General features: G+C 33.2%; 1 protein-coding gene across 2 annotated transcripts; it reads left to right on the top strand.

Moving 5' to 3' along the window:
* The first annotated feature begins 65 nt into the window (after window positions 1-65).
* LOC109002277 lies at window positions 66-11,305 on the top strand. Of its 2 annotated transcripts, XM_018979945.2 has the most exons (11): window positions 66-551; window positions 1,902-2,130; window positions 2,518-2,665; window positions 3,531-3,629; window positions 4,373-4,530; window positions 5,063-5,228; window positions 6,042-6,178; window positions 6,629-7,316; window positions 8,215-8,327; window positions 9,849-10,104; window positions 10,828-11,305. In XM_018979945.2, the coding sequence occupies exons 1-11, from the start codon at window positions 362-364 to the stop codon at window positions 11,125-11,127; spliced, it is 2,484 nt and encodes an 827-aa protein (XP_018835490.1). In that variant the 5' UTR covers window positions 66-361; the 3' UTR covers window positions 11,128-11,305. The 2 variants fall into 2 exon arrangements, with proteins under 2 accessions (XP_018835490.1, XP_018835491.1); XM_018979946.2 differs by lacking the exon at window positions 66-551 and having other exon boundaries at window positions 2,050-2,130; window positions 2,510-2,665; window positions 10,828-11,304.
* The last annotated feature ends 9,122 nt before the right edge of the window (window positions 11,306-20,427 follow it).

Here is a 20,427-nt window from a genome sequence, read left to right as displayed (position 1 = left end):
AATAATAAAAAAACTATTTATTATTTTTCAATCATAACATCCATTATCAACTTGGAGCAACCGTACAGAGCGACCATGATAAGTATGCCATGGTAAAACCAGCGACACAGCCTAACACCGATTTTCAACACAGCAACCTATCAAAACAAAAAAGTAACTTAGCCTAACACACCACCGATTTGTCTCTTCGCAGAGTCTTGGAAAAAAGGAAGTCCGTCGTCTTTCCATCACAAATACCTTTTCGTTTCTGTTTGCTTTTCCGTCCACCTTCTTCTTATTCGAAGTTCTCCTTCTTGTTCCAAGACGACTAGATTATGTGCTCCAAGTTTAGTTCTTGACAAATTAAATTAGAGAACAAAAAATGCTGTCAAAATCCCCAGTAACCCGGCTAAAACAACCTCCTGTTGCGCCCAATTCTTTGTTACTTCGTCATAACAGGGACTTTTACAAGTTTGGGTATTCCGCAAAGAATTTTTCAGGGCATCACCACCGGTTCAAGCTTGTGGGGCAGTCTTTGGGAGATAAATGGAAGCTGAATGACATAAATGCTAGTGAGTCTTTTTCCGTACAAATTGTGGCTTAAGCGCAGTGCATATTTATATGCATCGACTTTTAGGAAATATGTATCTATTTGTATTATGTATTTTGCATGGAGCATATAAGATAGCTGAGAGGACTCTAGTGGTGGGTTAAGACTGTATTTGCTTCTGGATTTGTGGGGAAATGTAGCATGAAGTATCACTTTGGGGCTAAAAGATGTCCTGACCTTCAAGGAACCAATGGGGATGTCCAACCATGTTTGGGAGAGTGACAATCCACTTATTATCTAGTTGGCTGCTTCTTAATTTGGTCACTGGAGATAACCACATTAATAAGATTGTTTATGTGAAGGTAAAAAGTAGTTATTGTAAGGTGTAAGTCTCCGAGGACCTTTAAGCTCCTCCTTTGAAATGAAGTTTTAAAGAGCAGCTCTCGTTTTGGGTCCAATGAGAATTTTTCCCCTTTATAACATCTACTTATCTTGGATTCTTGGATATTAGAGGGACTACGGTCCTGTTCTCTTCTGTTCTTGTTGCCTGACTTACTCTGGAAGAGATCTTACTTTTTATTGCTGTGTACTCAATCCTTTCTTATACAACTTTTCGTCTGTAATTAAAGAATGGAAAAAAACGTGATTACATTAGGTAACGCTAGTTCTCAATTTTAGCATATATGGACAATTAACCATTCTAATGCTAAGTGATTACTTTTCCATGCTGACTAGCAATTTAAGTCTAATTTGTATGAATCTTATTTCTCCCACTACTGGTTGTTCTTGGGATGGTCGCTTTGTACATCACTTGAATTTTTTTTTCATTGTTATGTTATAAAGTTTCCACACAACGAGTGTCATCACCTCTATTCACAAGCTTCTAAACTGATAAATTCTTGAGAACACTTTTTTTTTTCGTTTTTTTATAGTTTCCGGTTTAAATTATTTGGTTGTGTTTTTTTCTTTTGTTCCTCTCTCTCTCTCTCTCTTCTCACACACACACGAACACATTTGAAAACTGTGTATCCATCCGCTGCTGAGCTTGGAGTTATTGGTCTCACCGGCCGTCTTGCTTCTTTCAATCTGGCACCCATCCATCCATCCATTATACATGGGTGGGAAGAAGTAGTAGAGAATGTGTATATAACATGTAATGGAGCAACTAATTGGATTTGAGATATGGAAATGTACCACGATCTGCTCATCTGAGATAAGTTAGATATGTGTTAAAGTAGAAATATCAATGTGCTTTATATTTGGTTTTTGGTAGTCACTATATAAGGAAAGTTTTATTATATATCTAATAATGGTATTGCATTTCAGACTGCATTCAGTTCTGGAATTTACACAACTCTTTATTTTTTGTTAGATACAGTGCAAGAAAGATTGAACTTGTGGCTATTGAAGACCCAAAACTTTTTGAATGAAATGACTTCTCCACTCGGAAAAACTGGTCAAAGTAGAAAGCTTGATCATGAAAATACTTCTGATGCTCACGAAATGGAGGACATATTTATGGCCGAACAGACTCTTCAAAGCAGAACACCAAATGGGATGCTCTCTTTAGCTGCTATTGTATCTATTGAGCAATTTAGCAGGTGAATATTTTAATTTTAAATTTCTTAGATTAACATCTCTTGTGTGATTCTTTTTTAAATTAACATGTTAGAACTTTTTTAAATTTTTTACTTTTAATTTTTATGAGATTTGGAAATTAAATAGTTTGATAAGTAGAGAGTTGGAACTTATATTGATAGAGGAAAAATAAGATAAAATGTAAGGAGGGTTATTTTCCTCAAACTACGATGCAACTGCGAACTTTAAAAATAAGCATAAAGAACGTATAGTAATAAAAGAACATAAAAATGCATCCCCATTTTGTTTTGTGATTTACTTTTGTTCTATCAAGAGCTTGCTTGGTTTTGCTTTCCATATTGGACTGATAAAGGAATTGTGATTTGAGACTCTGAAGTTAAGATATGCAGGATGAATGGATTGACTGGGCAAAAAATGCAGAAAATATTTAGAGCTCTTGTTCCCGAATCTCTGTACAATGATGCCCGGAATTTGGTCGAGTATTGCTGCTTCAGGTTCCTGTCAAGGGATAATGCAGATCTTCATCCTTCTCTCAAGGTTTGTGACACTAATTCCAAATTGATCTTTACATCTTACCTTTTCTTCTATACCCATCGATTGGCTCAGATAGGCTTGTGTGCCATGATCATGCAGTAGCAAATGTCTATCTATATTTTTATGAATTTTTTTTGGTTATTTATAAACATACACAGATCACAAATCCAATTACATTAATTGCTAGATCGGTGTGGCCAAACAACCGTTCCATTAATTGCTAGAATGATAGTGTCGGTGTTGTTTTTTGTCCAAGTGATTGTTGTTTTATAGAAACATGATCTGTATTCCTGCTAGATCAAGCTTGTAGTGTTGGTGTTAAAACTATTCGAATACAATTTTCTAGAATTTTTCCATTTGTTCTATTGAAGTCCTATCAATGGAAATAATGGAGGCTTAGCTACTCTAGTTAAGTCCTTAGAATAACACTATGTAAAGCAAGAAATTTGTGAAAGTTCGGATTAAGGCTTTATTGAATGGTGTTGTAACTTCTGCAATCATAACAAGGAGCGTGCAATGGGGGAAATCTGGAACTTCTTTGTATTCTCTATTTTCCAGTGGTTTTCTGCTATTGTATTGAGGGGAGGGAATGTTCATGAGTTCTTATCTTCTTTCTAGTCTATTAGAATGTAATTAGGTGCCTCTCTTAGTATATTTCCTGTGTACTTGGGCATTGCCTAATTTCATTCACATCAATAAAAATTATTACTTATCAAAAAAAAAAAAACTTCTGCAATCATAATCTTGTTGATCTTTAATTTTTGTTTATCAGGAATCTGAGAGTTGTTTTTATTCATTTCTCTGTAAGTGTAATCTACTAGACTTGAGAAATCTGCTTCTTTTTTGGACAAATCTTGATCACTTGCAGGAACCGGCATTCCAAAGACTGATATTCATTACAATGGTTGCATGGGAGAATCCTTACCTTGAGGAGCTTGTAAATGCTTCAGAGAAAGCTTCTTTTCAGGTTCATTTCTATCATCATCTATTTGCTAAACCACCCATCCAAAGCTTTGAGAATTTCTTCCCGACTCATAGTGGCATTTGTGTTTTTAGCTTTTGGTGTCTAGTTGGATAATTTTATCCACTTAGAATCACTAAAGGAGTAAGGTAAGATCCCGAATGGCATGGGCCTTTATTTACATTGCTGATGTCTCTGCAGATAATAAACACCATCCTATTTTGAGATCATTGAGGAAATAACTGATATCCTTCTATATTAGATTGAAGGATTGGAGAGGAACATCACATTTTCATCAGCTCACATTTGATAGGTCCAAAGCAGCTTGCTTTTCTAAGTTACTTGACCCATAGATAGTAGTTTATGTTTGACTGCTACATTCCAACTTAGCTAGGAGAGGACCTCATCTTTAGGTGTTCTTGTCCGTTGCAGCTAATCTTACATGGTACTACTGACCATGTCACTCTTTTATTAAAAATGATAGGCGAGGTCTCAACTCCTCCACTTCACTTCCTACATCCTTCAGCTATTCTCAAGCATGGGAAGTGAGATCTTGAAGGATGGGGTGTTTTATTCTGGAAAGTGGGATTAAACTAAAATTTTGAAATTACCATCACTTGCTGTTTATCGTATAGATGGAACTGTGGTTAAGGACAAGGACCATTGTGATCAGGATTCTTCATCAGGATGTAGGGGAAGTGATAAGTTGAAACAGATCAATTTTATTTTAATTTTTGTTGGAATTGTAGGGGAAACTTGTCAGAGAAGCAGCTTTTGTTCGTATAGCTCCTGCTATTTCTGGTGTAGCTGATCAGCCGACAGTGCACAATCTATACAAGGCACTTGCTGGTGATGAAGAGGGCATCTCTTTGAGTGTGTGGCTGACTTATATTAGTGAACTTCTCAAGTGAGCTTCATGATTTTCTTTTAGGCCTTGTTTGTTTTGGCAGATGAGATGAGTTGAGATTAAAGTTAAAAGTTGAATAAAATCTTGTTAGAATATATTTTTTTAATATTATTTTATTTTGGGATTTGAAAATTTTGAATTGTTTATTTTATTTTGTGTGAGAATTTAGAAAAGTTGTAATGATGAGATGAGATGAGATGTGAAAACAAACGAGGCCTTAATCTTGTGCATTATGTTTATGGTCTTGTGGTTACTCTTACTAAATGACAAGCAATCAATGCAGAAAGTTTGATAGTAGGTTTAAGGCATACTTCTTAAAAAGCTTATGCCTTTTGGGTTAGGAAATAAAGGACTTGAAAAGTCCCTCCATTTCCTGTCGCCATTACTGTTAAAAGTAATGTTTTCCGTTTATGAATTGTAATTTCTCTGATGTTTCATTTATTGTAGATTTCCTTTACTCATCCACAAGAAATGCATGGTTTTGCTTTATTCATCTGAAAATGTGTTCAAACTTGTGCTGTTTCTGGTGTAGAGTGCATGAAGGACGGAGATCCTACCAAATTCGAGAATATCCCCAGCTGTATGAGGAGAGAATCTTATGCATTGCTTCCAGCAGCAAGCGGCCTGTTCTTAAATGGGAGAATAATATGGCATGGCCAGGAAAACTTACTCTAACTGATAAAGCAATCTATTTTGAGGTACAGAGGTTTCACAAAGCATTAACTCGCTGAACAGGCATTTATGGAAAAACTGGGTTCCTCCATATGAATTCCTTTTTTATCATTGATGGTATATATTGCTATAATATTCATTTAACAATTCTTTAATATAATATTATTAAATATAAGAGGACTTTTAAATTACATGAGTCTTATCATTTCATTAGCCAGGCATGAAGCCATATACACGTGACAACTTTTTTGTCATTTGAACATTATGCATCGACTAGTCGGTAGTCAGCACTTGTAATTGTTTTTTTTTACACTTGTAAAAAAATGTAATTACTAAGTAAGCAGTACTATGCTTGATCTTAACACTTAGAAGCTTGGAATTTTTAGAGATGGCTGACTATAATACTAATTGTGCAAAAGTTATTCAATGCCATTAGCAGAAGGCATGAATATGCCATGATGATGTCCTAATACAAAGAGTATTACATGTTCCTCATTTCATTTATGCTGAATCTATTGTAATGTGTTCGGTCCTTTAAAGCTTTAGAAATTAAATTTGCCTGTTCATTTGTACTTGTATTGAATTCGTTGGTTCAAGCCCCCTCCTTCTAGCACTTCCTAATGTGTGTTTACTTGTAAGAAAAAAAAAACTGGTTTAAGCCTGTGGTATTGTCCAAGTTAGCAAGATAATTTGGGATATGATCAAAAGATCAAATCCTGAAATTATATATTTCCTTATGACGTATGTGGTTCTAGACAACATGTTCTCTTTATTCAGATTACATGTTTAGTTGGAGCACTCATTATCTCCAACTATAAACTTTCGATTATGTGTTGCAGGCAATTGGATTATTGGGGCAGAGAGATCCCATTAGACTGGATCTTACTAGGCATGGGCTACGTGTAGAGAAAGCAAAAGTTGGACCTTTGGGAGCTGTTCTTTTTGACTCTGCTGTCTCCATTACCTCTGATACTGAGTGAGTAGGCCACTTCAACCTCGCTTGGTGGACTGACTTGTGCATGTATAAAAAAGTAGCCAATTCTGAACGATAATGTGACATCTAGAAACAATATTAGGTATATTTGATTATAATAATTTTTAGAAGGAGTTTATTTTGAATCCCTTGTTTATGAGGGCCAATACTGGAATTACAATAAGGAATGCTCTCATAATGCAAATCAAATAAATTGAATTATGTTTGGTGCATCCCATCTCAAATTTCTAGCTTAGGGTTCTGGTATGAAAATAAGGATGTATCAAGATTCTGATTTCATTTGACTTCTAGGTTTTAGGTTTAGATATTGATTATATTAACATTTATGACTCATGTTAATTTTGTGTAAGTGTTTATCTCGGTCTAAATTGTTCTATTATAAAATGTCTCTCCTTTGTACTATAATAATGTCTTTCTATTGCTTCTATTCAGGTCGAAATTATGGGTCCTGGAATTTGTTGACTTGGGTGGTGAAATGAGGCGAGATGTATGGCATGCTTTTATAAGTGAAGTTATTGCTTTGCATAAGTTCATACATGAGTATGGACCTGAAGATGGTGATGAATCATTGCTTCATGTGTATGGTGCTCAAAAAGGGAAGGGACGAGCTACCACCGGTGCCATTAATAGCATTGCCAGACTACAAGCCCTTCAATTTATGCGGAAGTTATTAGAAGATCCCACTAAACTTGTTCAGTTCTCATATTTAGAATATGCACCTTATGGTCATGTTGTTTTCCAGACTCTAGCTGTAAAATATTGGGGTGGACCACTGATTACAAAACTTATAGAGGGAGGCAATCAACCAACTCGGGGGGTAAGGCCTTCTGAGGAGGTATTGGAGAGTAGTAACCATGTGTTTGACATAGATGGAAGTGTTTACTTGCAGAAGTGGATGAGATCTCCATCATGGGTTTCTAGTGCTTCAATTGCTTTCTGGAAAACCTCTTCAGTGAGACAAGGAGTGGTACTGAGTAAAAACCTAGTTGTGGCTGATATGACTCTTGTAGAAAGGGCATCGAAAACATGCAAACAAAAATACAATGATGTTGAGAAAACCCAAGCCACCATTGATGCTGCAATGCTTAAGGGGATACCAAGTAACATTGATCTTTTCAAGGTTGGATAATTGACTTGTATCTTTATAGTCCTATACCTCTGTATTTCTCCTTTAATTCTTCCTTACTTGCAAGTAGTTTCTAATTCATGGGATCAGGACAGATTCTGCTACACCTAATTTAGTCATCTCTTTGATTATGCTAAAGTTACCTGCATTTAGTCTGACATGTTTTTGCTAAGCATTATTTCAATCTAGTAAGACTGAGTCCTCCTCTAGATGGACAAAATTTCTTTGATATTGTTTGAAACGTCTTCTGGTATGAAGTTTCTGCTTGGGATTCAACCCTTATTACTGTGATCAACATTTTAACCAAAAATGGATCTTACATTTTTCACAGTGATCAAATGTCAGTCCATAATTGATATATAAAACCCCATATATCAAAGGTTAAGTTTTGTAAATTTTTGCTTCTCATATTGTGTGTCATAATAACCATTTTTTTTAATAAGGTGTGTCATAATAACCATTGTATCATCGTTTTATAAATACATGAGTAGCCACTCATAAACTTGGTTGATTGTAGAAAGGGACGATGAATCAGTTGCCAAAGATTAAATACGAAATTTAGAGATATTATACAAATAGTCCTAACTGTTCTCTGTCACAACAATCATGTTAAAGTTCTTGATTTTATCCTTTAAGCTTAATTGGATTAAGGTTCCTATACGAGTGAATATGAAGGATTTTTTTTTATTGAGATATGAGGTATTATTAGTAATTACCCATCTCTATATTGGATAAATCATCATTTTAATTCATATTAGATCGCATATCAAAATTTCATGTGCATAATGTGATTTTGACGTTGTGATAATGTGGTAAATTCCAGATCTTGTGCTCTTTAAATTGAATCATGGCATCCTAATTTGATGTACGGTATTGTATTTTTCTTATGCAGGAACTTATGCTTCCTCTAACAATAATCGCCAAGAATTTTGAAAAACTTAGGCGCTGGGAAGAGCCACACATGACTGTTTCTTTTCTTGCATTTGCGTATACAATGATTTTCAGGTAGATCCATTGCGTGGAAGAATCATTATGATACCAATCCTTGCTTTATACCTTGTGTACACAATTTTACCATAATTGAGTCAAATTTAAGAAATGATATAGTTGCTACATGTTCTTAACTGTTACATGATAACGAACTATAGATTTCTTATTATTATTGTGGATTTGTAACCCCCCTTCCTTCTTCAATTCAAGCCTTTTATGTTAAATACTCCAATCCACACAATAAAAGTATGAATAACTCACATGGAGTAGGTTGATTTTTTTTTTTTTTTTTTTTTTAATGTCGGGGAGCCTCAGTAGGTAGGTTATAAGGTATTCATGGGTGCTAAGTTCCATATTGATTACATACTACATGAAATTGGCTTTGTAAGTGATTCTGAGTAAACTTCCTATTAACTAGTTTTTTGGGGGTTATAGAGTAAACGTGACTAGTGCTTGCCTTGGGTCATTACATATGCTATCAGTGCCACCAAGTGAAGTCAGCCATGTGATACTGGAGCCTGTATGACATGACCTTGAGGAAGACATCAGAAACTTGAGAGGAGGAGTTTGTCACCCCTCTGTCCTACATTCGGAATACTAATAACTCACATACAATGGATGGATTATAAAGATAGTTGTGGGGACTAGATCCCTCACTGGGTACTTACTAGGTGAAACTGGGTTTTATAAGTGATTCTAATCAAGCTTTGAATTGACTATTCTTTTTGGGGTTATAGCACAAAAGTGGGTAGCGATTTCCCTTGGTCATTACATTTTATTTCTTCTGAAGTTTCTAAATTAAATATCCTCATCTAAAGGTGATTCTTGTTTTTGGAATTCTGCGGCTGTTCATTTCTCTTTCTAAATATGGTTCGAGTGAAGCTTTTTCTAAATGCAAGTGATGCAATAGATGTTGATTCTAAACTTTCCTTGGTGAGAGTTCACAATGAAAGACCCTTTTCGTTCCAATCTTAAATAGCAGATGTCTTTGCAAATAGATTATGTTTCCTATTTACAAGGCAATGTTTGCCGAGAGTTTCTTGCCTACATGACATTCCTAATGTTGGAAAAAGTTGTCTTTGATGATACTGACTATAGATATTATTCCTTTATAATGAGTGGCTCGATTTTGTATGTTTTATTATCTCATGATTGGTATCCATACCAAAAGTCAAACCATTAATTTTCTTTTTCTTTTCCTGAAGTTCTTTTTTTTTATAAGTAAAGTTTTTATTGACATCAATAGAAGCTAGGTGAGGGTATACGGAACATATACAAGGAAAAACACATAGTTAATTAGAAGTTTTTCTAAAATCTTAAAAGATCAAAATTTTATTATTGACTGCTTTTCTACCTATCAAAAAAAAAGTATCGACTGCTTTTCTAAATTTTGTGCATGTCAATTCAGCCGTTCATTTTGGATGGAGGGAGTACTATGATTCTTGCCTCAACTATTCTTCTTATATGATTCTAGAAACCCTTAATTTTTCCACTCTTTGATTGTGACTTAAAACTCCACTTTGATTTTGTTTTCAGGGGCTTGCTGTCATATTTTGTTCCCTTTGCCTTGATTGTAATGGCAGCTGGAATGCTAACATTGAAGGGACTGAAGGAGCAAGGTCGCCTGGGAAGATCTTTTGGGAAAGTTACTATCCGTGATCAGCCTCCATCAAATACTATTCAAAAAATTATAGCTGTAAAAGATGCAATGCAGGAAGTGGAGAGCTATCTGCAGAATCTTAATGTCACATTACTAAAACTACGTACAATTCTCCTCTCGGGTCAGCCTCAGGTACATCGCCACCACTCATGAGAGGACTTATTAAAATGATGCAATCAATAACATACAAGTCTTTTTTTTATCACTTGAAACGTTTTATTTTTTCTTCTTCTCGACTTTCCAAACCTTTTGCATCTATTGCTGTTTGGTTTCATCTCCAAGTCGAATCTATTTTCATTTACATGTGCAAAGATATATTTGTTCTGAACAAATAATTGAAAGCAAGACAACTAATATCACTTTAAAGCAAATAATTATCCACAATTAGCATATGATGAAAGGAGCTGTAAATTCAAAGAGTGCATTAGTTGTATATGTTTTCTAAAGCTGTAAATTCAAGTTGAGAGGATGAAAGGAGCTGGAAAAAGACAAAAAATTCTTAAAATGATTCAAACACTTGGAAAATTGACGAAAAGAGAAAACAAAAGTATATTTTGTGGTGCATTTGGATCAAAAGAGTTGGTCACATCTTTGAGAGTGAGCTTCTAGATGTTTGAGCCATGTTGGACAGGTTCGGTGGTTGCTTTGGTCCGGGCTCCCTTAGAAGGACTGACTACATGAAGATTGGAATTCATGCTAATAATTTTTTAAAGTGATACAAATAGTGTGATTGTCTTAAGTTTGTTACATTTTTATTTCTGAACTTTTTTAAAATGCAACTTTTGTAAGTTTTTAGTCTCTACTCTGGCTGTGATTTATGATGAATAACGAATGTATTGAACTCAACTCTGTCAGATAACCATGGAGGTTGCACTGGTGCTGTTATCTTCTGCAACCATTCTACTTGTTTTCCCCTTCAAGCATATCCTTGCCTTCCTTCTCTTTGATATTTTCACACGGGAGCTCGAGTTCAGGAGGGACATGGTTAAGAGATTCATGACTCTTTTGAAGGAGCGTTGGGACACCGTGCCTGCAGCCCCTGTAGTTGTACTACCATTTGACAGTACTGAAGATCAATCCAGATCAGAAACTGAAACGAAGGAAACCAAGGACCAAGAAAAACCAGAAAGAAGTCTGAAAAATGGCAAGGTCTAGATAGATTGTGAGACCTGCCTATAAAGGGTATTAGTCTTTTCATTAAAAGATCAAGATCAAGTTACTAGTTCTACAGAAAAGAAAATGTAATAATCCCTTTTCACATTTCCGTTTTCTTTTTTGAGGTTCTTTGTACAGAAATTGGAGTACATTATGTTAATTTTGTTCCTTTCTAATGTATTATTTGATTATATAGTTTAGTTGATTGATATTATATAACTCTTTTCTTTTGGTCCTAAAACGGCGAAACGTAGGGGGGGAAGAAACACATGCAAGGGGTAAGCCCCCAACCCGAGGAAAGCGGTATATATAGACGGCATATCACTTTGTCTTGGTTTTAGACTGTTTTAGTTCCAAACTACAGCCACTGAAATTCTCACCACGTATAATTTCGGGCCATATCGTATCCTTGCAGTAATTTATTACAGCCAACGCCTTCTTCGGACAATATTTAAGTTTCGAGAAATGATACTTACAGTCGTAGGTATGTAAATATTGTGTAGTTGTTTTAAAAAAAGTGAATAAATATGAGATCTACATGAAAATAAATTAATTTTTTAATAGTGGATTTCACTCTTTTTCAAAGCGACTGCACGGCGTTTACGCATTTCACGACTGTATGTATCATTACTCTTAAGTTTCACGCCAACTTTGTCGTCATCGTCCTTTTTTTTTTTTTTTTAAATGTGTCAGAAACTTCTCAAAGACAGGGTCTTCGGATCTATTCCTGCAGAGTATATATTGATCTCGTGCACCGCATCTTTAAAAAATTTTTCTACGTATAATTAGTTAAATTGCTGATATTTTACTCAAGAGTATGGTCTCAAAAGATTGTTTCCACTCATAAAATGTTGAATCACTGTATTAATGTTGTTGGGAGCACATTTTCTTGCTTAATTTCTTTCCTTTCTTTCTTTATTATTTGTAAATACTATATATACTTATATTGCCACGTTTTTATTTTAGCATCAATCAGTGATAAAAATGGTAGGAGGACGTACAAGCATTATTTATTATTTTATCCTAATTATTAGCATGCAAAATCCTTATCAATCTATTTTGGATGGTATCACTGTACGTACATAGCTACTTGTAATACATTATTATTAATTGCATTGAAAATGTTAAATGTATTTAAAAAAAAAATTTACAATAAATTTCTTTATCTACATGCTGGTTATTAATTACTGAAAATCATGAAATTTGAAATTTAAAATATAATACATGTAGCACTACTTTTATATATATATATAATATTTATTCTATTATTTTAAATGGCTACCAAACCAGCTACAGTAATGAACAATGCATTTTGTCCATCCATTTTTTTCTTCCGTTTATGTTTTTCATCCCAATTTTAGCCTTCTGTTGTTAATTAAGTTAGTGCATGTGTTTTTGGATAGTTTAATGATATATTTGTCTTTTAATCATCTGAAGGAAATGAAGGGAATGGTTTTATTCTGTTTGTGGGTCAATTCTCTATTTTTTTCGTCTTCTCTCTCTCTCTCTCCCAAAATGCTGACCCACATCCCCTCTCCAACTCGCGTCGCCGTTGCCATCACGCCGATCCAAGCACGACTCACTCCATTCTATATATCTCCCGAAACCAAAACCCTAAGCTCCATTCTGAAACTAAAATTCATTTTGTTCCAATTTTCTCTACCGCTTTTGCTTTCCATAATCCTAAAAATCCTTGTTTGGTTCTCTCTGTGAGACACATTGTTCTAGTTGAGAATAGACTGAGGCGGTTACGTTTTGGCGTGATTATCATCGACAGAGGCTAGGGTTAGTTCTCGATCTCTATCGCTCCCTTCGCGAGTGCCTTTCTCTCTCTGAAATTCCCTTTATTATGGTAATAATTTTGTGCTATTCAAACCCCATATCCTGATAGTAATACAGATGCATGTGGAAGCTCTAGGGTTTCTATTTTTTACATATTTGTTTGGCCTTCAAAATATAATTCAGTTATTCGTTAGGGTTTCTTCTCTATTTCATGGGAGTGAACTCCTGTTTAAGAATCCTTGGCTTTCTTGTTCTTCTTCCATTGTTGAATTAATTCTATTTTTGTTACTTGGTTCGATTTTTCTCCGCAAAGATGGGGGTCTTCTGAGCGTGTTGTTATGATATGCCAATCCATCTTTAATTAAAGATGGAGATGTAGATAGGCTTTTTTCTTCAATACAATTTTCTTGACATTGCCTCTATTCTCGTGCTCTAGGTTCTCACCTGCAAAAATGTTTCTTATCTTGATTGAAAAATAGATGCTATTAAGCATGGCTTTGATGAAGGACCTTTGAGTTTACAAATATATAGGTGAGTAAAGTTGGGGCAGTTACGTCCCGAAGTGGTGGTCGTTCATGGTTGTGAAGCAGGGTTGGTTATTTGGGGATCATGCCCAGCCCCGTCACACTTCTCACAGCAACATGAGCCTCACTACCAGAGCAAGCCCAACGCCGAGAACCAACACCACCCCTTAAGAAAAAAAAAAATGTTTTTCCTGTCTCTCTCTCGTTGCTTTTGAAGAAAAGTGTAAGTTTCTGATTTTTTTTTTTGCATGTTTGTTTTCTAAAAAAATGTATGAATTTCATTTTTTTTTTGGTAGCCTGTTGCAGAAAAAAAGTTACAAGTTTTACGGGCTGAGACATCTTGAACTATTGAGTCTTTTAAAAAAAATTACAAGTGTTTGGGACATAAGTCATAGAAGAACAGCTTGCAGCTATGTTTATCAACTGTGGAATGGTCATGGAACTTTTGCTACTTACGGTTTTGGCATAGGGTGGTTGAAATTTTGGTCTTGAACAAGTGTTTTTATGCTTGAAGTTTGTTTACTGTCAAATATGTGGTGACTCTATTTCTATACTTTGTTTTGCCTTTATTTAGTCTAGTACTGATGAAGGTAATGTGTAGTTACAGGTTTCTCAGGTTGATGTCAAACTCTTTTTTGAATGAGTCTGTGGAGGAGTCTGTGATCATCCCTTTGATATAATTCTGAAATTTTATTTCTTGTTTATGCTTGGATAGTTAGATTATCATTTGCAAGAAATGCACTAGTAGGGATAACCTTTATTTATTTATTTTTAAATGCTGGTTTATCACCTAAGGTTAGGGAACTACAACCATTCCACTTGTATCGCTTTTGTTGAGTTTGAATCTGAGGGTCACTTTCATTTTTTTTTTTCTTTTCCGATTGTATTTACATTGGAGAGCCTGTGTTAATTAATTAATTTTCATTTATTTCTGGTTGTTTGATTTTCGCAGCTGGGTTGGGCTGGGTCTAGCATATTTCTGGATATGCTTTACTTTTTACTTGTTACGGTTTTCATTGCTTTTAGCTGGCTGTTTGGTAGTTCTAAAGATTCTCATTGTTTGCTTTACCTTCTTTTCGTCACACAGTGGTCTGGTTCATGAGAATTAAACTTAGAATTTTCTTTTCTTTTTTTTTCTTCTTTGAATGTTTCCTATTGTCTTTTTTTTTTTTTTTTTGGGTTTGATCTGGATGTAAGATTTGAAATTAGTGATATTTCTTGCTCTGTGTATGCTTTTCGACAAATTGGAGATAATGGAAAGGGAATGAAGGTTTGGCACTCTGAATGTTGCATTGTTGTTTTCTTCGGATTTTAAATGACGAAATAAAGAAATAGAAATGTGATGGATGCTAAAATATTGAGTTCTGGTTTGTTTCTTGTTCAAAAGGTATTTTTGTCTAGAAATAAAATGTTTTATTATTTATGTTGTAAATACTGAAAATTTTTTATTGGTTTTATTTTCTTAGGACTTAAAAGATGTTGATTTCTTTTTTTTTTTAAAAAGTTTATGAACCAAACTAATTTTGAGGCATTCGTTAAAAAAGGCTGACCCAAATGTATATCACGTGTGTGTTCTCTTGTTGGAAGCACGAAATTGGTTATGTTAAGTCGTTTAGGGATAACCAAGTAATGAAAATCCTTGAAAATGCATGGAGAGAAGACCCTTATGGCATGGATCTTGGAAATCATATAAACTATTATCTTCTCAAAATATTAAAGTCTTTATCATTTTACCCTCATAAGAGGTGAGACCCAAATTTTTTGCCTTTTATTTCTTAGGAAATGCCATGGTGATGGAGTAAAGACATGAATTTGTGCTTCTTTTTTTGTTTTTAAGACTCTTTTTCACTTATTTCATATTTGAATTGTGGCAAGAGTATCTAATAAGTTAATTAATTATTAGGTCATTAGATTGACACAAGAAAATCGTAAACCGTTTCCATGATTGCAAACCTTTTTGTCATGTTTAATTTGTTACTTTACTCCAATTGCGATTGGGGTTTGCTATGCATCTGCCTACACCCGGCACACATTTCACATATTTTTTTTTTTTTTTTACACTCAATGCATTGAGTGTGTGCCGGTGTAGGCGGATGCAAAAATTTTTCCATTGCAATTATCATCATGCCTTGCTTAGAACCGTATAGAAAGAGAGATGGTTTAGCAAAATCAAATAAAGGTTTTCTCAAATATAATTATACTAGAAGATCCGATATTAATGTACCCGATAATGGTTTAAATTAGGGGTGTAAATTCAAATCGAAAAACCAGACCGGACCGGACCGGTTTTGGTCCAGAACCGGTTTTTAAAACGTAAAAACCGGCCGGTTCCGGTTCCGGGATTTTTTGGACCGGATCGAACCGGATTGGACCGGTTGATTAAAAAAAATAAAAAATAATATTTTTATATATAAGTTTTATATAAAATATTTTTTATATATTAAATATTAATATATATAAATTTTATATATAATGTATAATTATAAATTTTTATGTGAAATTTTATATATAACATATATATTCATATATGAAATAATTTCTTATTATAATTTATAAATTATTACATAAAATGTTAATACTAAATCACTAAAAGTTTATAACTAATACTAATATATAATTTATAATTATACCAATAGTCTAATATTAATACTATTATATAGTCTAATATATTAATAAAAGTATAAAACAATTTTTTTTAAATCAATTTTTTTTTTTTTTTTATAAACAAATTTTTAATGACAAATTGTGAAATTTACATTTTAAAAAAATTGAAAAACCAGACCGGACCGGAAATCGGTAAAATCGGAAGTACCGGTTTAGGAGGGTAACAGGTGCGTAATCGGTTTTGAAAAATATAAAATCGATACATACCGGTTCGGTCATAGATTTTATAAAAAACTAGACCGGTTACACCCTAGATTAAATTGTATTTTTTAGATAGCTCATACATTTTTAGAAAATCTTGTGGAAGAATATTATGAGATAGTACAACTTTTTCTCAAATTCGATATTCACCATACTTAACAGTCATATCTTATTCATTGATCAACAATTTATTAACTCATCTCCAATGGTCGTGGCTGAGGTCGTGGCTGAGGTCGTGTCCTCTGTAGTATTAAACAAGACCAAAAGGACTGGCCTCTTTCCTTTAATTATTATAACTTTTTGTTTCTATATTTGTTAAAATTTATTTTTTGTTTTCATTTATTAAATTATTCATTAATCATTTCTTTTTTAAAACTATATTATTTTTATAAAAAAATTAATTTACTCAACTAGATAACGTGCTTTATACGTTGCTCCCAACCTAGTATATATATATATCGACCCAACCACATGCAGCATTAATAATAAAAGAGCAATATTATGTACAATTCTTAAATGGAAACTGTAATGTAAGTTTAAGCAATTTTATTTTTAAAATTATAAAAATATCTCTCATAAAATATTTTTTTTTTTCATTTAATAAAAAGTCTACATGTATAATCTTTGAGTAGATATTACAAATAAAATTTCTTATAATGAAGTATGTATATTGCGTGTGTATAGCGTGTACTGCATGGAACATTAAGGCTACGTTTGGTTATCAAACTCACCTCAACTCATCTCAACTCATTATTATAATTTTTTAAAATCTCAATACAAAAAATAATAAACAATTTAACTTTTTCAAATCTTAAAATAATAATAATATTAAAAAATAATATTTTAACAATATTTTATCATCTTAACTCAACTCAACTCAATTCATTTTAACATCCAAACGTAGCCTAAATAGCTTAACTGGATCGACCAGATCTTTAATGCATTCATGAGAGCTACGTACGTACATATATGAGGACCAAGAAGGGACCGCAAGCAGTACTATACCATGACCCGTCAATATTTGCACAAATGAATGTATCCTGACCACACAAATTATAAGTACTGATCACAGTATATATAAATAAAAATTTTATGTTCAACAATTTTTACGTATTTTTTATATATTCTATTAATATCATTTTTTTAAATATAAATTAAATAGAAAAATATAATATACTACTTGCGTTTGCTCTCTCGTTTTAAATGTTCATACATTTAATTTTTTTTTTATTTAATGATTAAAAAAATCATTTTTAATGTATTGATATATATATATTTAAAATATTTAAATATATTAAAAAAATATAAAATTAATAAAATTAAAATTAAAATATAATTATGTGCTAGCGGCACACCCAACGGGCGGCACGTTAGTAGGATTTAAATAATTATTTTAATCAATTATATTAATAAAATAGGTAAAAATATATATAAAAATAACTGTATATAAAATAATTCATATCTATTTATAGATATCATAGTCTACGAAAGTTAATATTCCTAACTTGCAGTACTCCACATTGAAGTCTCACAGACAGCAGCCATTTACTCATATCTGACCCATCTCTGGAGCACGAAACCAGCTTGATAAAAGCATGCAGTAGTAGTACTGCATATATATATATATATATATATATATAATTGTTCTATAAATAATGATAAGGAATACTCACAAGGTTCCACATTGCAGTATGAACAGTAACATGAATATTGTGAGTTTTTTTTTTTTCTTTTTTGGTATACCTGTGAAACGCATGCGGCCTGCACTGGCCTGTAGCATCATTGATAGTGCTATAAAAATGTGCGACGACGACGACGCTTCAGAGACGTGCATGGACAAATTTTACGGACACAAAGGCAAAAGTGATTTACTCATGCATGTTGTTGATCATCATGCATGCATTTACCTGTGTCCATGCAAAAATATGTAAATATGTGCATGGCTGCAGGGAGCAAATATTGCATTTATTCAAGTATATATATGTAGCATCTTATCGTCTTGCCCGGCCATTTGGAAATAGAAGCTTAATTGTCATGCATACTAGATATAGCTAGGAGCACTGACTCTTGTAACCAATCTGAAAGGTCCTTATGAAAATTAATTTCCAGGAAATTGAAGAACTGCATGCCGCCCTTTGGGTATGAATAAGACGCACATCAACGCTCGCCGGTTTCAACGGTTTCCATGAATATCATCCATGAAAGGGTGAGAAAGAAGAGAAACAAATTGAAAACATCTCAGGGCCGGATCGAGAGAGTTGAAGTACTAAAGTGGGTGATGTTGGTAGTTGGAATTAGTATGGCCACATTAATTTACGAGAGAGAGAGACAGATCAGAGATCAGAGAGTAGTACTACATGATCTTATGACCGACAGATCGATCCCTTATCTTAAATGTCTTAAATATTAGGATATGTCAATATTGAAGAACTTAATTACTTTCAACATAAAATATTTATTAGGTAAATTTTTAAGAGTTTTTGTTGTTTGGTGATCATCATATATCATCATCATCATCAAAACATATATATATTAAAAATATTTTTCATTTTTTATATAGTTCACATAATTAAGAAATAATTATTAATTAACCGCTTCACACTGCTATCCCTCAATTATGACGATTCGCGTCAGCAAATTGTTAAGAAAAAAAAAATATTTTGTTAATTGTTTGGTTGAATCTTGAAAGTATATGATCTGATCATCATCATATGTTAAAATCATTTTCCTATATTGTTAGCTCACAGTAAAAATAATTATAAGCTGCATACATGCAGTACTACTAATATCATATATTCAAATGGGATGAGAATTTCCTACTGCTTGAATCTTTTTATCTAAATATTTTCTACAATATTTTACAAATACATGATGAGATACAATATAAATATATATATATATATATAAAGAATCTCCTGTATTTAATACGAATTATGGTACAGATATATTATATATATACCTATGTCTACAACAATTCGGATCTGTTTCAAAAAAAAAAAAAAAAAGACAATTAATCGGATCGGCAAATATTAGGGACAGTAACAGGACAAAGCGTACGTTGCTATTATATACACACAGGGCCACCGGCCAATAACTTGCAGCTACACATGGTCGATGATGACCACACACATTAATGCCGAGGAAAAAAACCATATAATATATATATATATATATATATATATATATATATATAGTGCGTTGCTTTTGTATTTCTTTATTTGGAATATGTTTGCATGGCTGTAGAACGACTTTGGATCGGTAGCTAGCTAGCTAGCTAGGGCAAGGCCAAACAAGGTTGGAATTAAATAGTTAATCGAGCTCGGAGTCACTACAACATAAATCATGAGTTTTTGTGGCAGTTTAACAATTGTGCTAGTCTTCAAACCATTACCAAAAATATTTTTTATGACAGTTTGTGAAAATTGTCACTAAAGGCAGTCAAAAAATTGCATTACGTTCAAACGAGTCCTGGATATTCGAACACTAAGACTATTTACGTGCAAACGTGAAAATTTTTTACACCAGCATTCGAACGTTAGTGATTCACATTCAAACGTTAATTGATTTGATATTAAAGTTGGATATTTTAGATTAAAAAAATTGAGAATTGAAGTGCAGTATTATGTCACTTCAGCAGAATCGCAGTGGACAAGGAAATAAGAATAAATGATTATATTATTATCATTATTAAAAAAATTTATTGTCTATTTTTGCAACTCTATAAGACATTACAAGTTATTATATTTAAGGTGTAATATGATACAATTTGTATACTTTTTAATTTTATGAAAATACTATTTCTGGTCAGAATGTTCGAATGTAAAGAACAAACGTTCGAACATAATACCACTGAATTCCAGCAAAACATTCGAACTTAAGTCCTCCGTTAGAACGTTTCCATGCACAAACGATCTAAATGTCCGAATGATTAGAATATATACGTTTGAACGATAACCCAACATCCGAACGTTAAAAATTGTATGTTCGAATGCTTCTCCATTAACATCCGAATGCAACATTTAAAAGTCTCTGAGCAAACGTTCGAACGTAAATATTAATCGTGCGAAATAAAAATAACGAATGTCTAAGTTTTAACCTTCGAATATTAATCGGTTAGATTAACGTATGA

This window comes from Juglans regia, chromosome 16 (assembly GCF_001411555.2).
Source record: "Juglans regia cultivar Chandler chromosome 16, Walnut 2.0, whole genome shotgun sequence".
Taxonomy (NCBI): domain Eukaryota; kingdom Viridiplantae; phylum Streptophyta; class Magnoliopsida; order Fagales; family Juglandaceae; genus Juglans; species Juglans regia.
The sequence above is the reverse complement of the archived record's forward strand: the minus strand, read 5'-3'. Positions and strand labels throughout refer to the sequence as shown.

Excerpts from the sequence above, each read along its gene's own strand:
- LOC109002277 (XM_018979945.2), top strand. The coding sequence starts at position 362 with ATGCTGTCAAAATCCCCAGTAACCCGGCTAAAACAACCTCCTGTTGCG. Across the intron at positions 2,131-2,517 it reads TCTATTGAGCAATTTAGCAG|GATGAATGGATTGACTGGGC; the intron begins GTGAATATTTTA and ends TAAGATATGCAG. Across the intron at positions 8,328-9,848 it reads GCGTATACAATGATTTTCAG|GGGCTTGCTGTCATATTTTG; the intron begins GTAGATCCATTG and ends TTTTGTTTTCAG.